Raw genomic sequence first — 22,057 nt, 5'->3', positions numbered from 1 at the left:
GTACACATGCAGCGCTCAAATAGGGTCGGTCAGCCGCCATTGGCCTGTAACTTTTGGCCTGGCCGGTAACTTTTCTGACTGGCATCTAGTTGCCGGCCCGGCTGGCCGGTAAGTTATGTGATGAGAGATTCTGTTGATTAAATTGTATTTTTATGCTTCTTGATTATTCAAATAGTATATACTTTTCGGTAGCATTTATTAGTAATTTATTTGGATTTAAAGAAGATAAATAAGGAAATATCGTCAATAGAGATTGTGTACGTGTATTAACTTGTATTTATGAATTGTGATGTGATAAGACAAATATGAAAGCAAAATAACAATACAAGATATAACAAAAGAAGCAAATATAAAACAGAATTGTCAAGTCTCATTTTTACCTGTTAGCCTACTCCTTTCATGCATCACTGATTTAACATGTCTTGGGGAGAATTCTAGTCTTTGATACTACGCTACCACTTGTATGTTTAGAAGGCTAGTCTTCTCCATCAGTCGTTTACAAAAGTATTAGGGGCAAGCTCGGTCCCGTTACAACTGGTGTCTGGCGGTAGGATAATTCAAAATTTTAACAGATTTTGGCTCACGATTTATTATGGCAGCGACTGAAAATAGTGTTGATACTTCTCCAACCGATACCAGCTCAGAAATATTAGCTGGTGATGAATTTAATGTTCATGAAAGTGATGAGTCAGTGAGAAGTAGGCCTAAACATTCTAGTAATAACACTCAGTCTGGAGTGAAAATAAAGCCTCAAACTTACGATGGGACCACTTCCTGGTCAGACTATTTGATACAATTCGAACTTGTTGCTGAATGGAATAAATGGAAGGATTATACCAAAGCCATTTGTTTAGCAACTAGTCTGAGAGGTGTTGCTCAGAGTGAGAGTGTACTGGGATATTTGGATCCGACTGAACGGCATGATTACCACTCACTTGTGGCCTGTTTGAACCTGAGGTTTGGAACTGAAAATCAGGAAGAGCTATTCTGGGTGAAACTTAATAATAGAGTAAGGCACCCAGACGAGTCATTACCTGACCTAGCTCACAACATCAGGAAGTTAGTTAAACTAGCTTTACCAACAATACCAAGTCCTTTCTCACAGGAGATAGCAAAGAGATACTTCATTAGTGCTATCAGAGAAAGCGAGTTACGGTTAAACATCCTGCATGCAAAACCTGTTACTTTTGATGATGCAATAAAGTTTGCAGTGCAAACTGAAGCTTTTTACAAAGCTGAAAAGTACAGGCATCAATATGATACATCTGGAGATAGTGCAGATGGAATTGCTGAATTTGTAGATGTGAAAGAGAGGACTGGGAGATCATCCAGAAAGAACCGGAAGTCTCCCTCATCACAAATGCGAGCATGCACCCGTAATTGGGAAAGACTGTGATGAGCTACCCTGCCAAATGGCATGCTCAAGCAGTTCAAAGAAGAAAGGGAGGAAGACACGGAAGTCTCCATCATCTAGAAGGCGAGCCAGGAGACGATTAGCTGTAAGGAGACAGTTAACTGGTGGTCAGGACACTCCCTTGATAGATGGGGAAGACTGCCAACCAGCAGGTACATGTACCCGAAGTGATCAGACGGTGTTAGTTGACCGTATAGGCGTAGGTGAATGGAATTCATCTGGCCAATACGCCGACACTCTGACAAAGTTGTCATCTCAGATGAGTCTTTGGAAGAGGTCAGCTATGCTACTTGATGACGGTCATAATGGTATAGGCACACGATCAGGCCTATACACCAACTCATTAGCACCAGCAGGAGACTTGCCATAGCAGAAGGATAGTCTGCAGGAAGAATGATGTTATCATGGCTCAAAGATCATGCAGGATCATGACATAAGGAGAGTGATGATGTCTGATTGTAAATATAATTTGTAAATAGCTTTACGAGGAAGATTCAAGGAGACGAAAGCTATCGTGATTATGGGATAATGATATGCGGAAAAGCCCTCGCAGTATAGTCATTGATCCTTGTGGTGTATAAAGTCCGTAAAGGGCTCACCGACGCCTTGCACTGCCTGCTCACAGCTCCTGCCGCTAAAATATGAAATTACTGTTTTATGAAGATGAAGTCAGGTATTAGGCCTTGCCGACATCATCATTATATAAACGTGTTTTATAGCGGATTGTCTACTCTATGTAGACCTTGTATATAAAATTGTTTTCATTTGAAATTGTTATTATGTAATCATAATAACTCGACTCTGCGAAGGAGCAGCCTCCAATATATAAAAGATCTTAATGAATGAAATTTTATTTCAGCCAAAACGTGATTAGAAGTTTGATATGACATTACTGACTGCAGCGGTATTGACATGACAATCTTTTGATCAAGTTTTGTCTCTGGGAAATTCTTGTTCTTTTAATAAGAGCAATTCTGGATTTCTTAATTTAGATAAAGTGAAAGACACATCACTTTATTTCGACACAACTATTCTTACAATCATTTGGAAGGATGGATATGGGGACATCACCATGAAAAATATGGACAGTGTTGACTGTCGGGCACTCATGTTGTTTTACATGAGATTTCATGCCTTAATTCTGAATTGAATGTCAGATATTGCAGATTAGGAAGATGAAGAAAAACAAAATGGAGACGGAGATAGCTACAGTTAAATAACAGACATCGACTTTAAGCCTACAATAATGGTTGCTTCATTGAATAGCCATTGATCTGTATGCGTGCTATCTACTGAAGATAGCTAAGTTTCATCCGTTACAGTATCAATGCACGGGCTTTACGTACACAGTTTTACCAATGCACGATCCTGGAACCTAGGATTGATTGCAGATATCAGAACCGGGATGGTCCCCTTCTCTTTCGAATAGCTCTGACACTTAACGTGCACAGGGTTTGACTCTTCATGTACACGGGACCAACGGCTTTAAAAAGCGTGACTTCGAATCACGGACGAAGCACATACACTACCTATATCTGCACGTGATAAGCAGTGTATGGGAGCTAGAAGAAATTCTTCAATTAAATTCTGAAATTAAATTTCTGAACTGAATTGAAGGATTTCTGACCATATAGGAACTTTTTGGGAGGGAAGAGAATTTTCACTATACCTGGTCCCATGTACCCATACCTAGTGTATGGTACATGGTATGACCAGGCATTCAAACAGCCATGGAGAGAGCTGTCAAAGAGTGTATATTTCAAAACATGATAACTGCACCATCTCAGTTATAAAATTCCCACACACATACCACTTTTAAAATGCACTCAAAGTCCTTATTCCATATCTGAAAATATGATCCCCAATTTGTACTTACTTTATTGATAAAAGTCTAAATATCCACATGACAAATTCAGCTGTACATGTCCATTGTATATGTTCACAACATGACCCAAAACCATAACCTTTCAGACCTTAGACACATGCACAAGGCCTTGATAGCACTGCCATGTGCAGTCAATAGCCCAACATGCTGAACAAGAGACTGGTTGAGAGTCCATGTGTTCATTGACCTGCACATGTCAGCACATGCTTCAACTGCTGATGTGTCATGTCATGATATCAACCTCATAGTCACAGTCTCTGTTCTGTGGGGTATTGGTAGAATAACACATGTCTTTATGAAAGGTCAAAAGTTAGGGATTGTTTTGTCAGACATTTTGAGAGCTAGATTTGATCAACACCATTTGAAGCATGTTGTAGCTTACAAGCAGGACACATAATTTCAGGATATTGACTACAAATTTGGACCAATAAATTTCCAGAGACATAATACAACCAAGGAAGCTTACTTCAAAGATGTAAAGGGCAACAGTGACATGGTAAGTGAAATAGTTAGGGAAGAATACCTTGGTGTACATTTGAAATGTAATTTCTGGTTTTTGTACATGGACTTCATGTCTCCCTATTCCACACATATAAATTTTCACCTAAGGCAAGCCTAGTCGGGATTATGCACTTTCAGTTTCTCACGCGTTTGAACGGGAATTGGATTGCGTACTTTTTCGATGTCTAGTGAGCAAATTTCTTCAATATTTTGAGAAAATGATGTCAAATTTTCTATTCTATATTGTTTGGTAATAATGTCTTTTGCCAATAGTATGTTTAAAGTTGTAATTTTGTGTTTTTGATCGCAAAGATCGGATATTTTAGATTACCGATTCAATTCTGAATCCTTCAGCAAGGGTGCAGATTTCGCAGAACTTTGACGATAATTTTGCCTTTTTGGACACTAAAATGAATTCGATCCTTAATTTTGTTTCAACCGAGTCTTAAATTAGCAAGCACAATAAGGTTGGTACCACTTTTATATACATTGATAACATTTTCAAGATTTTTTTCAAGTTTCTAACGGCGCAAATCGTTAAGTGTGTATTTCCCATTGACAGTCCTTAATATACATAGGTAGGCCTACGGCGTATATAGGACTTAGTTCACCACGTAAACTTGTATGGCTCAAAATTCGGACCGCTCGCCATTAAGTTTACTGCTTTCGGTGTTTTGAAATTTGTTGACGTTTTAACGATCCCCGATTCCCGGTCGATTATTTTAGCTGTGTCACGTCACATGCATGATGCTGGTGGGTACCAACCAAACTTCAGAAGAAATAAAAAATATTTCCAAACGTCGGAGGTCATCCAGGGGTCACAGGGGTCAAAAAAGGTCATTTTAACTGAAAATGCTCCGATTGAGCTTAAATTTAAATGCAATGATCCTTGTGACATTCTAAACATGTTTCAAACATTTAAAAATTTATTTAAGGTCATTAAGGGGACATAAAGGGGTCAAAGGTCAAGGTTCTCAAAATGCTCCAATTGAGCTGAAATTTAAATGCAATGATCCTTATGACATTCTAAACATTTAAAAAATATTTTAAGATTCATTTAAAGTCATTAAGGGGTCAAAGGTCAACTTTTCCAAAATGGTCCGATTGAGCTGAAATTTAAACGCAATGATCCTTATGACATTCTAAACATGTTTAAAATATTTTTAAATTCATTTAAGGTCATTAAGGGGCAATAAAGGGGTCAAATGTCAAGTTTTCAAAATGCTTCAATTGAGCTGAAATTTAAATGCAATGATGACAGTGCTATAGGCCTACCATAATATACTGCCGAAGCCACATGGTTCAGCTATGGTGCGGTTATCGCTCTAGTTTAAAAACTGCACTGTAATACATCATTTTTTACCACGATGATCCATTTTACACAAAGGCGATTTTATTTTATGAAATCTAACTTTCACTGCATGCTGACTTCTGTATCAAGGATAAAGTACCAGCACTTTTTAGACTACGTCGTCAAGTTTCTGGTGTCCAAATTTCAAATTTGTGTATTTCCCTATGGGCAGTGAATGTCGCCCTCTATAATAAGCAATGTGGACATGTCTACAGTGCAAGTGGTCAAAATATTGCTCTGAAAAATGTCTTGATTTTCATGATTTGGATTTATCATATTGAGCAGCATTCTACTTGTGATGTTTCTACACTGTGTAGAGAGGGTCTACAGCATCTCTGAGGTAAAACTGACAAATACAAGGTATATTTCTTGATGCTTGAAGTTTGGATTTCTTAAACGTACAGTGCATCCCTATATGTACCGCTGCAAGACTTCAGGTCCGTATATGTCATTATGTTTATGATAAAGACTGAAGTCTTGCTGGCAGGACTAATCGATGGACAGATAGTAGGTATGCTAGGTGAATTCAAATTTGCCATCAAACTGCATCATTTCATATATCAAATTAAAGCCCTTGAGTAAACAAAGCCAAAACTGAAAACCATTTTTTCATAGCACTTTCCGTAGCAAAGTTACATCTTGTCAAAGATTGACTTTCATCAAAAAGTTTCAGCTAGCAAAATTCCCCAAAACGGCATTTCGGGGTGTTTCTAGATCTTAAGTCTCATTATGATAGCAGCTTTTTTTAATGGAACTGCTATCCAAATCCTCTAAAATTCCATGTGCGGGTGACTTATCACCATAAAAATCACATATTTGGGTCAAGTGAAGTATAGAAAACATATTTATGTAGGTTTCTTTCTTGGGCACTTGTTTTAAATTTCTATGTAAAAATGCATTGACATTGTCGGTGAATTTGGCTGACTAGCAAATGTGTTAACTAAGGTTTGCCTGGGTTACCTACAGATAGTATCAGTTTGTGAATGAGGACATCGTATAAGTAAGTTCCTTGTTGTACTAAACACAGCCAAAAAAGAAAGTCTCCAGTAGTTCCATCCCCATTTAATCAGGGTCTGATGAGTTTATGGCAAAATAATTTATATAATAGTTTTCTATACACTTTCCTTCAAAGGTTGATACCAAATTTGATATCAAAAGTTTAATCATCGTGAGCATAGAAACCGTTGTTTGGAAATTCGCGCAATTTTAAAAATGACATAGGAAATTGTATCACGTAGCAGAGCTAGCGTGAGTGCCAAGAATTACGCCGCCTGAATAGGCGGCAGGTTAAAGGTTTACCCATGCATGTCAAAATGCAAATCAAATACCCGCTTCTTTCAATTGTGCGCAGGCAAGTGTGCAATGATTCCTGTACGGGTTACTTCAGGCCACATAATAAGCTGATACCATGCATTGAATTTTGCGTGGTCAATTCGTAATTTGTCATTTTTAAAATTGCACGAATTTCCAAACAACGGCTCCTATGCTCATGATGATTAAACTTTTTATATCAAATTTGGTATTAACGTTTGAAGGAAAGTGTATAGAAAACTATTATATAAATTATTTTGCCATAAACTCCTCAGACTCTGATTAAATGGGGATGGAACTACTGGAGACTTTCTTTTTTGGCTGTGTTTATATAGGACTGGCAAGCAAGTCTATACTAAAATGCAGTAAACCTTTGACGAGCGCGTATTGTAAGGAACTAAGGATACATCGCGTATTTTCTGCGTTGCACGCACTTGTCTCTGATTGGCTGCTAAGGCGATCTCTTGTTGCGGAGTGGAGATTTATGCATGAACGGAGCACCGTACGCGTTGTTAGCGCCGAATTTGCAACATCACGGTAGTCGCGCTCGTCAAAGGTTTGCTGCATTTGACTATGACATGGTCTCAGATTTGAAGCAGGTTTCACTGCCAAAGTGTGTACAAATTCACCCCAGAGTGAAAATAGCTATGTTTAATTTCTAAGGTGTCTTTTCTAGGGTAAAATTGTTTGTAGAACATGATTTTTTTGTCTAAACGCGTGCATCGTACATCGTTTTGCTACAAAATGTTGATTTGTGGCGATTTTGCCCAAAAAACGCACTTTTGGGTGACAAAATTTTCACATGCCAACTTTGTATACTCATAGAGTCTACAATATACATAGATATGGCCCTTTAAAATGTTAACATATCAGCTGAGGGTACTATTTGATGGATTCAGGTATTTGTTTTGTGATTGACTTAATCAATTGCGCGCCAGAATCATTCAAATATGACATGCCTCGTGACAATTGACATGCCAAAATAAGCCGTTTTCGGCAAAAAAAATGATTTGAAAAATCATAACTCCTGATAGGAAGGTGCTACAGTGATGGTTGACCTACCAGTCTATGCATTATTGAATGGGCTTTCATTTGATACCTAACTTTGTTCATTTTAACTAAGGGAAAGACTTGCAAAATGTAAAAATGTTTCCCCTACCCCTTAAAATTTTGATGTGTGTAAAAATTACCGCCATTTATAAAAATCGGGATTACAAGAAAAGTACAAGAGCTATAGGCTTGAAAAACTAATCAGTTATGCACAGTATAAGTTCCTACTTGGGTATAACATTAATATCTTTCCATTCCTTCTCAATTTTCTTTTCTAATTTTTTTTTATCAATTTGTGACATCTGTAAATTACGTAAAATTTGGCATTTCGAAAAAATAAAAAAAAAAAAAATATGAGGGCGACATGTTTAAAAAACTAATCAGTTATTCCCATGATATAGTACTACAGGGATATAGTACCAAACTTGTGCTAAAATGCATATTTTTTGAGTTCTAATTTTTTTATCAAATTGACTCGCCACCCCATTTTTGAGCAAAATCGGGAACAATTAGTACCTGTAATATTGCGCAATCATGTGACCTATTTCAATGTGTGCACCAATCAGATGTCAGACTTGCACTACAACATGATGTGAGCCTTGCAGAGCCTTTATAAGTATGCCAATAGAGTTCAAATATGTTGTGATGATGTTGTCACTTATGGATCTCATATTTTTATTTCCGTCAAAAGCATATGCCTCTACTGTAATGCGCATATCAGGAAAACAATGACAGATTTTGCATTTCTGACTTCAGAAAAACTAATCAGTTATTCCCATGATACTGTACTACAGGGATATAGTATCAAACTTGTGCTAAAATGCATATCTTTTGAGTTCTAATTTTTTTATCAAATTGACTCGCCACCCCATTTTTGAGTAAAATCGGGAACAATTAGTACCTGTAATATTGCGCAATCATGTGACCTATATTCAATGTGTGTGCACCAATCAGATGTCAGACTTGCACTACAACATGATGTGAGCCTGGCAGAGCTTTTATAAGTGTGCCAATAGAGTTCAAATATGTTGTGATGATGTTGTCACTTATGGATCTCATATTTTTATTTCCGTCAAAAGCATATGCCTCTACTGTAATGCTCATATCAGGAAAACAGTGACAGATTGTGCATTTCTGACTTCAGAAATGAATTCTGCACAAAATTTCAGTCTAGAAAACATATTTAAAACAATATTTTTTGAAACTTTATATTTTGCCATTTTTGGCAGTCAAACCTGCTTCAAATCTGAAACCGTGTCCTATAGGCAAGCCCATAGTCCTGCCAGCAAGACTTCAGGGCGCACACCACCAATAGCGCGTCCCATTGAAATACACGTGAAAACACGTCTCTTCTTTGCCCGATTTTAGACCTTTTCGGCAACAAATTGAACATAAATAGTCCCAAACAAAAATGTTTGGTAGACTCATAACCGGTGCGATCTTACCTTTCCGATGTTGATTAAGATACTTCTTGCATCGATCCCGAGATGCGGAAAAAACCAATAGTCATTTTGTCCCACATAAATGAATAAATCACACAAACCCCCCGATCCCCCGACGGCACTCACCCCTTCGCTGACGTCCCACACGGTAATCACCCCTTATCCGACTTGGGCAGCCCCTACTCGCCAAACTTGTAGGGGCGGTCGGGGTCGGGATAATCAACATCGGAAAGGTAAGATCGCGACCGGTTATGAGTCTACCAAACATTTTGTTTGGGACTAGACTCAGTACACCGGTCGATCTTACCGCTTCCGATGTTGATTAAGATACTTCTTGCATCAACATCTGAAAGATCGATCTAGCAAGTAACCGACGGATGGAGGTACAAGATTGGCCAGCATCTGATAAGGATCGGGAGAGTGGGTAGCATGGTAATCGCGAGGTCAAACTATTTCCCCCCCTCACTGCCTGGAAACAGAAAGACTACGTGAACAGACAAAACCCCTGAACTGAAAATTCAGTGGTTAAGAATAGAAACACTGGTTCTTACCATGTTGGAATTCTGATTGTCCATAAAACACCTGATACCCAACCACCATATTATCTCCGCAGAATAGCCCTGGAGAACTTATCGCCTGGTCGTTGGTTTACGTTTTTGTAGTAAACCGTGGAAAAGGACGACGGGTTCTTCCAAGACACAGCCTGACAAATCTCTTCTATGGGGACCCCCCTATGGTAGGCCCACGAAGATGAGATAGATCTGGTTGAGTGGGCCTTGGGGCGAAGCGTCTTTTGCCGCCCGAGTCCACCAACACCTGGACCAGCCACCGTGCCAGAGTCTGTTTAGCGGCTGGACCGTGCGGTTCTGCGTGAGTGATAAATAAGCGGTCATGAGCCCTCTTAAGGTTTGTGTTCGCCAAGGTAGTGCTGTAGCGCCCTCACCGGGCACCACAACCTGTCTTGCTATTGACGAACCCTGCCCAATATTGGGGAGGAAGAGGGCGAGTGTCGGAATGTACTTCGCTCATTTTTGCAAGGAAATCCGGGCGAAGAAACAGCGTCGCTCCGTTGTTAGTAAATACGGAGGCTGACTTGAGACTGCGTGCAACTCTGAGCAGCGCCGCCGTCCGAAGCCAACGCCAGAAGAAAGGCCGCTTTAAGAGTGCGTATTTAAGGGTCGCTTTTGACAGGGGCTCAAAAGGGGACCCTTAATATACTCCAAGACTGTGTTGAGGTCCCATGGAGGGACCACCTTCCTTTCGGCGGGCGCTCGTTGAACATACCGTCGAGAAGAAGACTTAGGGACCCATCTGAATTGATAGTCGACCCGTCTTCAAATCCCGATGAATCGAGAGAATGGCTGACTTATAGTTGGCTATCGTTGCCTGCTGAAGTCCTGACCTGAACTTTTCTGTCAGAAAATCTGCCACTAGAGGCACAGGGGCTCTAGTGGGAGATGTATTTCTCTCATCGCACCATGCGTAGTAGGGAGCCAAACGCTGACTATACGTACGGAGGGTAGACTCTCGTCTACCCCCGGCGATGAGAGAAGCAGCTTCTGATGAAAAGCCTCCTCCGCCAAGACGTTCCTGATAAGGGCCATGCAGCTAACTGCAGGTGCTCTAGTGGTAGACTTGGTACCTCTCCTCCGGGCATCCGGAGTAGATTTGGTAACTCGGGGAGTACTCGCGGCTGAGCCGCTAGTAGATCCACCATCGGTCGAAACCACAGGTGTTTCGCCAGAACGGTGCTATCAGAATGACGTTGCAATCCTCCCTCCCGATCTTGGTCACCACCCTTGCGAGCAGTGAGATCGGGGAAAGCGAAGCAGTCATTCCTCCCAGTCTCACGGACAGAGCGCCCACGGCGAATGCCTGTGGGTCTGCGACCCTTGAGCAATACACCGGCAGCTGATGATTTCGATGAGATGCGAACAAATCTATCGAGGGGTGGTACATCACCTCGAAGATCGTCTGGGCGACCTGCGGAGCAAGGGACCATTCTGTAGGTCCCGACACCTTTCCTCGTGACAGATCGTCCGCGAGGATGTTGGTGACTCCGCTATGTGCATCGCTCTCAACGTAATCTGCCTGGCCTTGCACCACCCTATCAGGCGAGTGCGTGCAGGCATAACCGTGGTGACCTGGTGCCCCTTGTCTGTTGAGGTAGGCCACCACGGTTGTGTTGTCTGTTTGGACAACGATATGAGATCCACGATCACCTTCTCGAAATGCTGGAGAGTTCTCTCCACTGCCCAAAGTTCGAGAAGGTTGATATGGAACTCCGTCTCCGTGGCCGACCATAGGCCCGAGACTGAGTCCCGTGGATGTGGCCCCCAGCCCAGCTTTGACGCGTCGGTCGTCACTACGTGGACGCACCGCTGGTGCAGGAAACCTGACACCTTGAGTCAAATTGGGCTGATGGGTCCACCACCAGAGTTCTCTCGCGCGATCTCCGACATCGGAACCGCGAGGGATATTGGGTGACGACTGGGCCTGTAAAAGGCTAGAAGGTGTAGTTGTATAGGCCTCATGTGAAAGCGGCAGCACGGCACGAGGTCTACCATACTGGCCATAAGGCCCAAAACCTTCATCCATGCCACAGCGGTGCCCCTCTGACTCGGCCAAGAGTCGGGCACACCTCGCCATGTTCGTCACCCTCTCGGGTGAGGGCACCGCGATCCCCTCCTTGAGGTTGATCTGGGCCCCTAAGAATAGCGGTGTCTGCGTCGGGACCAAATTGGATTTCTTGACGTTCATCAGAAATCCCAGGTCCCGCACCTTACGGACTACTAACTCCACGAGACACTGTGTCTCCAGCGGGGTGCGTCCGTAAATGAACCAATCGTCCAGGTAGCAACACATGTTGACTCCCCTGCGCTTCAGGTACGCTGCCACCGCCCTCACCAGGAGTGTAAACACTCTTGGGGAGGTGGACAAGCCGAATGGCAGGCATCGAAACTGGTAAGTTTGACCCTGTACCTTGAAGCGTAGAAACCTCTGATCTTGAGGTGCGATCGGAACATGCAGATATGCGTCCGAGAGATCTAGCGATGCCGCCACATACCCTTGATGGGGCAGGCTAGCACCAAGCGAGAGTCTCCATTCTGAACCTCTTGGGCCTGATGAACTCGTTCAACGGCTTGAGGTTCAGAATGGGCCTCCAGTCGCCGGTCTTCTTTGGAGCCAGAAAAAACGTGCTCCAAAACCCCTTGGTGAAAGGGGGTTAGACCGGGACAATCGCTTGCTTCGTGAGAAGCTGAGTGACCTCTGACAGTAGTGCCCGACGCTGGGGGCCGTCTGGCGGCACTACCGTGGACCTCTGAATCGTGCAGGCGCACGAGGGGTGGCTGGTAAATTCCAGCCTGTAACCCCCACTGACCACTGACAATACCCAGGCGCCGGTGAGATGGCATGCCATCTCTGGGCGTAATGCACAGCTGCCGCCCACAGGGGAATCCCTGTGGAAGTCCAAGGCCTGCCGGCATGGACTGTCGACCGCCCGTGCCTCAGGACCGATCTGGTTTGCAACCCTTAGAAGAACGGCTCTTCTTAGGGGGCTTGCCATACTGGTCCAGCACTACTCTTGCGCTTCCCAGTTTTTTGGGAGGTGCTGGAGTAGCCTCGGGCTCGGTGTAGTCTGTGGTGCGGCGTCCTGCTGAAGCCGGAGCTGGCGCTGAAGAACGCTTAGAAGACTTCTTCTTCTTGTGCTTCTTCTTCGCCTTACTGCCCTTCCCTTTGGTCAGGGCAGCCTCCGACTTCTTCAGAGTGCTCTCATTGGTGGCCTTCTTTGCCCGGTCCTCAACCGTAGCGCAAAAGGCCTGTCCAAAGAGTAGCCCCTGTCCCACCGAGTCTGACTTCTTCATTGCATCAGCAAAGTCGGAGCCGTAAGTTGACTGGAGGGACAGACAGGCATTCTCGGCGGCGAGATGACATCCTATGGGCTAGGCCCATAGAACTCTCGTTGAGGTTAGCTGTTAGCACCGCTAACAGATTAACCTCGCGGAAGAGTTCCGACGTTGCCCCGTGTTCGTGTGCTACCTTCCTACCGAGGTGCTCGGCAAGCGTGGTAGCGACGCTAGAGACTCTGATAAGCGGCGTGCTCGCTTATCGATGAGCTTTAGCTCCTCCTCCCACTGGGGGAGAACGACCGCGCGCCTTGGCCGCCAGCGGCAGGCGCTTGGCAACGTCTGGATCCATGTCAGGGACCCTGAGGTAGGTTTCAGTAGTCCTCCTGCGAAACACGCAGTGGAAGCGTGCAAGCACGCAGGCGTCGAAGCTCCAGCGAGCCTGACAGCCCTACGACACCTACCCTTGAGGTCCGGCGGGAATGCAAGTGCGGGCGACCCTTGTGTGGACGCGCTAGCGGGGCATCCTACTGAAAAGATGCCCTGGTCCTCCTGAACGGACTCCTCCTGAGAGAAAGCCAGGCCCAAACCTTGGGCCACACGGCTCATCACCTCAGCGGTGTCCGCAGAGGCAGACCATTGCTAGCGAAGTTCCACTCACGGGAAGCGGGGAAGGATACCTGAAGCTAGCTGCACAGTCTCATCAGACTGTGAGTCGCTACTGGTTTCATCTTCCGACTCCTTTCCCTCGCCTTCAGACTCTGACTCACTCTCTGATGAGGAAGAGATCTGACGACGGGCATCTGAAGGTGGACAGGGAGGTGTCGCCACCGTGTGGCTAGCCAACTGAACACCAGCAGAAGAGGGAGTACTCCCGCTAGACCCCGAGATGCTAGCTATAGCACCCGGGATCCGTGACGCTCTCGCTGCTGTCGCCTAGCCATAGCAGTGTGCGGCCTACCCTGAGCTGTATCAGGGTTAGCCACTCGCCGCCGGGTTGGGTAACAACTGGTGGTACTGCTTGCCCAACGCGAGGCGGCACTTGCCACGGTGGAACACCGTGGAAGAAACCACCCTGCGGCGGATACCACGGGCATACCCTGTTGGTAGCTGACCCTGAAAGGATCCGCCACCAGGGAAACCCCATGGAACGGCAGTACCAGTACCGCCCCCCCCCCCTGTTGCCACAGAGACTGTGGTAACCAGGACGAGTACTGCGGTACCTGCGTGGTTGTAGCGTAGGTGCCCGGTAGGGCTCCCGGCTGCGTACCACTGTACCCATGCCTCACAGCGTTCCCGCTAGAGGATCAAGCCGTGTGTATGGGTACCCGCTATACTGGCTGTCCCTTGGCTAAAAGGAGCTTGCCTAGTATCACGGGTAGCTGAGCGTGTATACCCCCGATCAGTCACCTCGCTACCTGAATAGGCAGTATCAATCAATGGAGCCATGCTCCGCTGAATAGATAGTGATCGATCATAAGAGGGTAATTGACCCATTGACTGTAATGGATCACCCACGCTCTGCTGGCTCTCGAGGACATAAGTGGGTTGTTGATCAGCCAGGCTGTTCAAACTACCTACCCTAACCTCTTGAGCCTTGCCCAAGGTCGCTGTGTGTGGCGGACCACTCACGGCAGCTATGGGCGCGTGCATAGTGGCTACCACTGAAGTCAAGCCGTAGCTCGACTCGGTAGCTGCCACTGTTTGCACTTGGGTCGCTGTCCCGTGAGAGACTGCGAGCCCAACCCCCGTATATAGCCGCTAGCCAGTCCCGGAGGACAGCCGGCAGCCATTCCAAGGCCCAGGGAATCACTTTCGGCGGTCCCACCATGGAACGCGGCCGTGTGGCAACCCCAGTTGGTTCTGCTAAGACTACACCTGAAGCGTTAGCCCCGGTATCGTCTCTGCTAAACCCATGCACGTTTTCATTCGACCCTTGCGGGAACGAAAGGCGTGCTGCGTGCGTGGATCAACCCAGGCAAGCCCGGGTTCCACTGGCACGCTGCGTGCTACAGACCGGCCGAGGCAAGTCCGCTGCACGCTGTATGCTAGGATTCAACCCAGGCAAGCCCGGGTACCCTTGGCATACTGTCCGTCGCCGGCTACTTCATGGTGCTAGACCCGCTCGTTCGCCAGCAATAGACGGGTGTCCACCTGCAAGAAGCTCGCTAGAGATCTCACTGGTAGACTGGTACTCGCCTGTTAGGGCAAGTACCGCCTGCTGCCTGCTACTAGCTTAGACGTTAAGTCAGTGCTTTCGCTGGCTGCTAGGCCTTCGGGCTCGCTAGCAGTCCCCGGAGGGTCCGCCTGCTTGCCCGGGACCGGAGCCCCAGAGGTTACCTTAGCGTGGCCCTTGCCGGCCTCGCTAGTACCTACCATATCAATCTTACCTGTAGGCTTCTGTTTCTTAGTCTTCTTCTGTCTGTGTCGAAGACCCTAAACGAAGCGCTACTTTCTAAATCCTCAAGTGGATGTCCGATAAGCCTATGCAAAAGGAAGCACACTTATTTGATTTAGAGCAATCCCTGTGGGAGTAGCAGAGTGGATGCGGGTCCCACTCTGGTACAAGGGAAGGGCATGATTGACAAGGCCTAGACATTGTAGTAATCGGGGAGCGTACAGCACTACCCCCCCCGAACACAAGCTCAAGCCCAATAAACAGACCCACACGCACAGTGGCTGACGCTGATGTAGTGGTATGATATAAAAATATATATACAAAGGGATGAAAACTGAAAACCTTTTGGGGAAGATTTGTCAGGCTGGTCCTTCGAAACCCACGAACTCTTAGCAGTAACTCAAGGCGTCATCAGACGCTGTACTGAAAGATATAACGATAGAGCACACCATAAACATAGCGATAATCACTCACCATACATGTATACACAGTACTGTACAAACATCTATTGTAACTTACTAGTCTGTTATAGTTGTTTTACGTGAGAACAAAATATAAAATGGCGCCCTAAGGGCGGCCATTTGAAAACGTGTGTCCCGTGATATGAACGGAAACACACATACAAGCTAAGTTTTTGGATCGCTTTTTGTCACTTTTCTAGCCGAAAAATGTCGTCAAAACTATCTCCCTAGCGACTATACTGGTTGGTTTTTACCTCAGTGTAACAAACAAACTGTATATCTAAATCCTTTGGTTCGTAGATGATACTTAGCGTTGGTAAAAAAATCCACACGTCTATCTCATCTAGAAACCAAGGAGGATAAGGGGTGATTACCGTGTGTGACGTCACCGAATGGGTGAGTCCACTCGGGGGATCGGGGGGTTTTTGTTATTTGTTCATGTATGTGGGACAAAATTACTATTGGTTTTTTCCGCATCTCGGGATCGATGCAAGAAGTATCTTAATCAACATCGGAAACGGTAAGATCGACCGGTGTACTGAGTCTATACCACCAATCGATTGCAAATCGATGAAAATTTAATATATGTTTCAATGTACGGGTAGTCTTCCGATTAGATTTCATGATATGGGCGTTTAAACAGCACCATGACCATTTTCAACCCGCTTTTACCCTGAAAACCCGTTTCTGGTCATTTTCTCAATCCGAGGGCCTACTTTTTTCAAAAATTGGATTATGCAACTTTTATGGGATCCAAGTTCGTTTATAGGTCTCAAACTTTTATTTAAGCTATAACATGCTTCTCTTTTCCTTACAAGTCCACAGAAAGGCCCAAAATACCTCAAAAAGATTTCGTTTTTACCGAAACTCATCCACATTACATCGTGCTGGAGTGATTTAGAGGTGTGCGCCCTTATAATGCACATTTGTAAAGTCGGTTCTTTTCATTATAGATTTGAAAACTTTATTACATTTTGGATTAAATTGTCAAATTTTATTGCTCTAGGATAAATAGATTTGGAAAAAAATATGTTTGAAGTTATGTGTCCAATGCAGAAAATATACAGTTTTTATGATTTTGACCATTCTAGCAGTCTTGGTCATTTTCTTCAAAATGTTACGTCGATCAGCGTCTTTTGAATGGTATATTTGCATTTTTATTTCTTTAAACGTAATAAAAGTAAGTTTAAACATTTTCTACACATTCATATTTTTATATTAAGCATCATTTTGCCCCTAAAAAAAAAATGAAATTTGAGTCGTTTTAAGGACACGTGCTAAAATTTAATCACGATATTAAATTAATGAAAACTCTCAGAACGCCGAATTTGCTGACTTTTTCATCACTTTAATGAACTTTAACAATATTAATTAAGAAATTTAAATTACATTTTCACTATAAAACACTTTAAAATCTTTAAGTGGCTTGTAAAGTTTTAATTCAGATCGCAAAATCGAAATTTTACACATATCCGTCCTGTTTTTGACGTGATTCCTGTAAAAAGCCTACTTCGGGCCAATTAAGCCTATCATGCCTTATAAGGCGCACACCACCAATAGCGTCCCATTGAAATACACGTGAAAACACGTCTCTTCTTTGCCCGATTTTAGACCTTTTTCGGCAACAAATTGAACATAAATATACCACCAATCGATTGCAAATCGATGAAAATTTAATATATGTTTCAATGTACGGGTAGTCTTCCGATTAGATTTCATGATATGGGCGTTTAAACAGCACCATGACCATTTTCGACCCGTTTTTACCCTGAAAACCCGTTTCTGGTCATTTTCTCAATCCGAGGGCCTACTTTTTTCAAAAATTGGATTATGCAACTTTTATGGGATCCAAGTTCGTTTATAGGTCTCAAACTTTTATTTAAGCTATAACATGCTTCTCTTTTTCCTTACAAGTCCACAGAAAGGCCCAAAATACCTCAAAAAGATTTCGTTTTACCGAACTCATCCACATTACATCATGAGTGATTTAGAGGTGTGCGCCCTTATAATGCACATTTGTAAAGTCGGTTCTTTTCATTATAGATTTGAAAACTTTATTACATTTTGGATTAAATTGTCAAATTTTATTGCTCTAGGATAAATAGATTTGGAAAAAAATATGTTTGAAGTTATGTGTCCAATGCAGAAAATATACAGTTTTTATGATTTTGACCATTCTAGCAGTCTTGGTCATTTTCTTCAAAAATGTTACTCGCATCAGCGTCTTTTGAATGGTATATTTGCATTTTTATTTCTTTAAACGTAATAAAAGTAAGTTTAAACATTTTCTACACATTCATATTTTTATATTAAGCATCATTTTGCCCCGAAAAAAATGAAATTTGAGTCGTTTTAAGGACACGTGCTAAAATTTAATCACGATATTAAATTAATGAAAACTCTCAGAACGCCGAATTTGCTGACTTTTTCATCACTTTAATGAACTTTAACAATATTAATTAAGAAATTTAAATTACATTTTCACTATAAAACACTTTAAAATCTTTAAGTGGCTTGTAAAGTTTTAATTCAGATCGCAAAATCGAATTTTACACATATCCGTCCTGTTTTTGACGTGTTTCGTGTATAAAGCATACTTTGGGCCAATTAAGCCTATCATGCCTTATAAGGGCGCACACCACCAATAGCGCGTCCCATTGAAATACACGTGAAAACACGTCTCTTCTTTGCCCGATTTTAGACCTTTTCGGCAACAAATTGAACATAAATATACCACCAATCGATTGCAAATCGATGAAAATTTAATATATGTTTCAATGTACGGGTAGTCTTCCGATTAGATTTCATGATATGGGCGTTTAAACAGCACCATGACCATTTTCGACCCGTTTTTACCCTGAAAATCCGTTTCTGGTCATTTTCTCAATCCGAGGGCCTACTTTTTTCAAAAATTGGATTATGCAACTTTTATGGGATCCAAGTTCGTTTATAGGTCTCAAACTTTTATTTAAGCTATAACATGCTTCTCTTTTTCCTTACAAGTCCACAGAAAGGCCCAAAATACCTCAAAAAGATTTCGCTTTTACCGAACTCATCCACATTACATCGCTGCGAGTGATTTAGAGGTGTCGCCCTTATAATGCACATTTGTAAAGTCGGTTCTTTTCATTATAGATTTGAAAACTTTATTACATTTTGGATTAAATTGTCAAATTTTATTGCTCTAGGATAAAAAGAAAAAAAAAAAAATATGTTTGAAGTTATGTGTCCAATGCAGAAAATATACAGTTTTATGATTTTGACCATTCTAGCAGTCTTGGTCATTTTCTTCAAAAATGTTACTCGCATCAGCGTCTTTTGAATGGTATATTTGCATTTTTATTTCTTTAAACGTAATAAAAGTAAGTTTAAACATTTTCTACACATTCATATTTTTATATTAAGCATCATTTTGCCCCCCCCCCGAAAAAAATGAAATTTGAGTCGTTTTAAGGACACGTGCTAAAATTTAATCACGATATTAAATTAATGAAAACTCTCAGAACGCCGAATTTGCTGACTTTTTCATCACTTTAATGAACTTTAACAATATTAATTAAGAAATTTAAATTACATTTTCACTATAAAACACTTTAAAATCTTTAAGTGGCTTGTAAAGTTTTAATTCAGATCGCAAAATCGGAATTTTACACATATCCGTCCTGTTTTTGACGTGATTCCTGTAAAAAGCCTACTTCGGGCCAATTAAGCCTATCATGCCTTATAAGGGCGCACACCACCAATAAGCGCGTCCCATTGAAATACACGTGAAAACACGTCTCTTCTTTGCCCGATTTTAGACCTTTTCGACAACAAATTGAACATAAATATACCACCAATCGATTGCAAATCGATGAAAATTTAATATATGTTTCAATGTACGGGTAGTCTTCCGATTAGATTTCATGATATGGGCGTTTAAACAGCACCATGACCATTTTCGACCCGTTTTTACCCTGAAAACCCGTTTCTGGTCATTTTCTCAATCCGAGGGCCTACTTTTTTCAAAAATTGGATTATGCAACTTTTATGGGATCCAAGTTCGTTTATAGGTCTCAAACTTTTATTTAAGCTATAACATGCTTCTCTTTTTCCTTACAAGTCCACAGAAAGGCCCAAAATACCTCAAAAAGATTTCGTTTTTTTACCGAACTCATCCACATTACATCGCGGAGTGATTTAGAGGTGTGCGCCTTATAATGCACATTTGTAAAGTCGGTTCTTTTCATTATAGATTTGAAAACTTTATTACATTTTGGATTAAATTGTCAAATTTTATTGCTCTAGGATAAATAGATTTGGAAAAAAATATGTTTGAAGTTATGTGTCCAATGCAGAAAATATACAGTTTTTATGATTTTGACCATTCTAGCAGTCTTGGTCATTTTCTTCAAAAATGTTACTCGCATCAGCGTCTTTTGAATGGTATATTTGCATTTTTATTTCTTTAAACGTAATAAAAGTAAGTTTAAACATTTTCTACACATTCATATTTTTATATTAAGCATCATTTTGCCCCCGAAAAAAAATGAAATTTGAGTCGTTTTAAGGACACGTGCTAAAATTTAATCACGATATTAAATTAATGAAAACTCTCAGAACGCCGAATTTGCTGACTTTTTCATCACTTTAATGAACTTTAACAATATTAATTAAGAAATTTAAATTACATTTTCACTATAAAACACTTTAAAATCTTTAAGTGGCTTGTAAAGTTTTAATTCAGATCGCAAAATGGGAATTTTACACATATCCGTCCTGTTTTTGACGTGATTCCTGTAAAAAGCCTACTTCGGGCCAATTAAGCCTATCATGCCTTATAAGGGCGCACACCACCAATAGCGCGTCCCATTGAAATACACGTGAAAACACGTCTCTTCTTTGCCCGATTTTAGACCTTTTCGGCAACAAATTGAACATAAATATACCACCAATCGATTGCAAATCGATGAAAATTTAATATATGTTTCAATGTACGGGTAGTCTTCCGATTAGATTTCATGATATGGGCGTTTAAACAGCACCATGACCATTTTCGACCCGTTTTATTTTTTAAACCCGTTTCTGGTCATTTTCTCAATCCGAGGGCCTACTTTTTTCAAAAATTGGATTATGCAACTTTTATGGGATCCAAGTTCGTTTATAGGTCTCAAACTTTTATTTAAGCTATAACATGCTTCTCTTCTTTTTCCTTACAAGTCCACAGAAAGGCCCAAAATACCTCAAAAAGATTTCGTTTTTACCGAACTCATCCACATTACATCGCAGCGGAGTGATTTAGAGGTGTCGCCCTTCAGTCTTTATCATAAACATAATGACGAGTTACAGTTACTGGAACTAGGCAAGCCCAAGGCTCGAACCCTCGGCCTCGTCGATCGTATCTCCCGGCCGGCAGCGCAACGCCTTAACCACTCGGCCATCTCGCCCTCATTTTCGTGATTAAACGTTAAAAATATATGAATGAGCCCCTAATTTAAATGATAAACAAATTTCCATTTCAATTTGTAAATTGCATGATTCAATTTCATGATTTGGTGGCCTACCTTTTCTTTGGCTGCTTGAATCCAGCCTCCCCACCAAGTCTCTCCTCCATCGCCACTGAAAAACGAATCAAACTTAACATTAATATCTTAGAAATAACTCACAAGTGGTATTTTATTAAATTTAATATAGAAAACGTCATAAAAACAGAATTAAACCAAGATCAAAATTGACTTCGTCACCTACCCAGTAGCCATTTTCTTTGTTTTGACGTAGGAAAGATAACTCAAGGTTGACATATAAGTCCTTCGATTTTGTAAAGCAACGTAAAATAATGTCAGCCCTAAAAATTAAAAAATCCGAATCCAACCCAACAGCATTTACATTTAATCAAATGAGGGCGTTAACAACAAATTCAAACGGTGTCCCAGACAGGTGTGCCCAACAAGGTCCAATTTTTTCAACCTGGCAAAACCGATGTGTCAGCCTTTTTACCTTTTAGGGACTGTGCGGAAATTATGAGCCCTGGGGAGAATGTGGGGGGGGGGGGGAGAAATTTTTGGCGAGCCCTAAAAAGTGAAAAATGTCCGCTTTTCAGTTTAAGTTTGCGTTGTGAACTAGGGGGGCTAACTCTTTCCCTAACTGACGGTGTAAAAATTTTCTTGTCCCCCACCCAATGTTTGCCTAAACAAAAAATTGCTTAGTGAACTGAGCCCTTATCAATTCAAACATTGAAAGGATTCGATAGTATCAAATACAATGGCATGCCTACACTGGGCAAAATTGTAAAATCCTCCTGCTGATGGAGGCCAGCCGCTATTTTTATCTAAATTCAGTAGCGTAGCTAGGGGTTTTGGTGCCCGGGGCCACACCCCGGGGACCTCCCTCAAATCTTGAAATAACTGCATGAAAATT

At 42.3% G+C, this 22,057-nt stretch overlaps 1 protein-coding gene across 1 annotated transcript in view; it reads right to left on the bottom strand.

Moving 5' to 3' along the window:
* LOC140165684 (uncharacterized) overlaps positions 1–21,412 on the bottom strand; it is a 35,729-nt gene extending 14,317 nt beyond the window's left edge. Inside the window, 2 exon segments of the mRNA XM_072188989.1 lie at positions 21,205–21,259; positions 21,389–21,412. Coding sequence (XP_072045090.1) covers positions 21,205–21,259; positions 21,389–21,399 — 66 coding nt within the window. The 5' untranslated portion in view covers positions 21,400–21,412.
* Positions 21,413–22,057: the final 645 nt, after the last annotated feature.

Source organism: Amphiura filiformis, chromosome 12 (genome assembly GCF_039555335.1).
Source record: "Amphiura filiformis chromosome 12, Afil_fr2py, whole genome shotgun sequence".
In the NCBI taxonomy this organism is placed as follows: Eukaryota; Metazoa; Echinodermata; class Ophiuroidea; order Amphilepidida; family Amphiuridae; genus Amphiura; species Amphiura filiformis.
The sequence above is the reverse complement of the archived record's forward strand: the minus strand, read 5'-3'. Positions and strand labels throughout refer to the sequence as shown.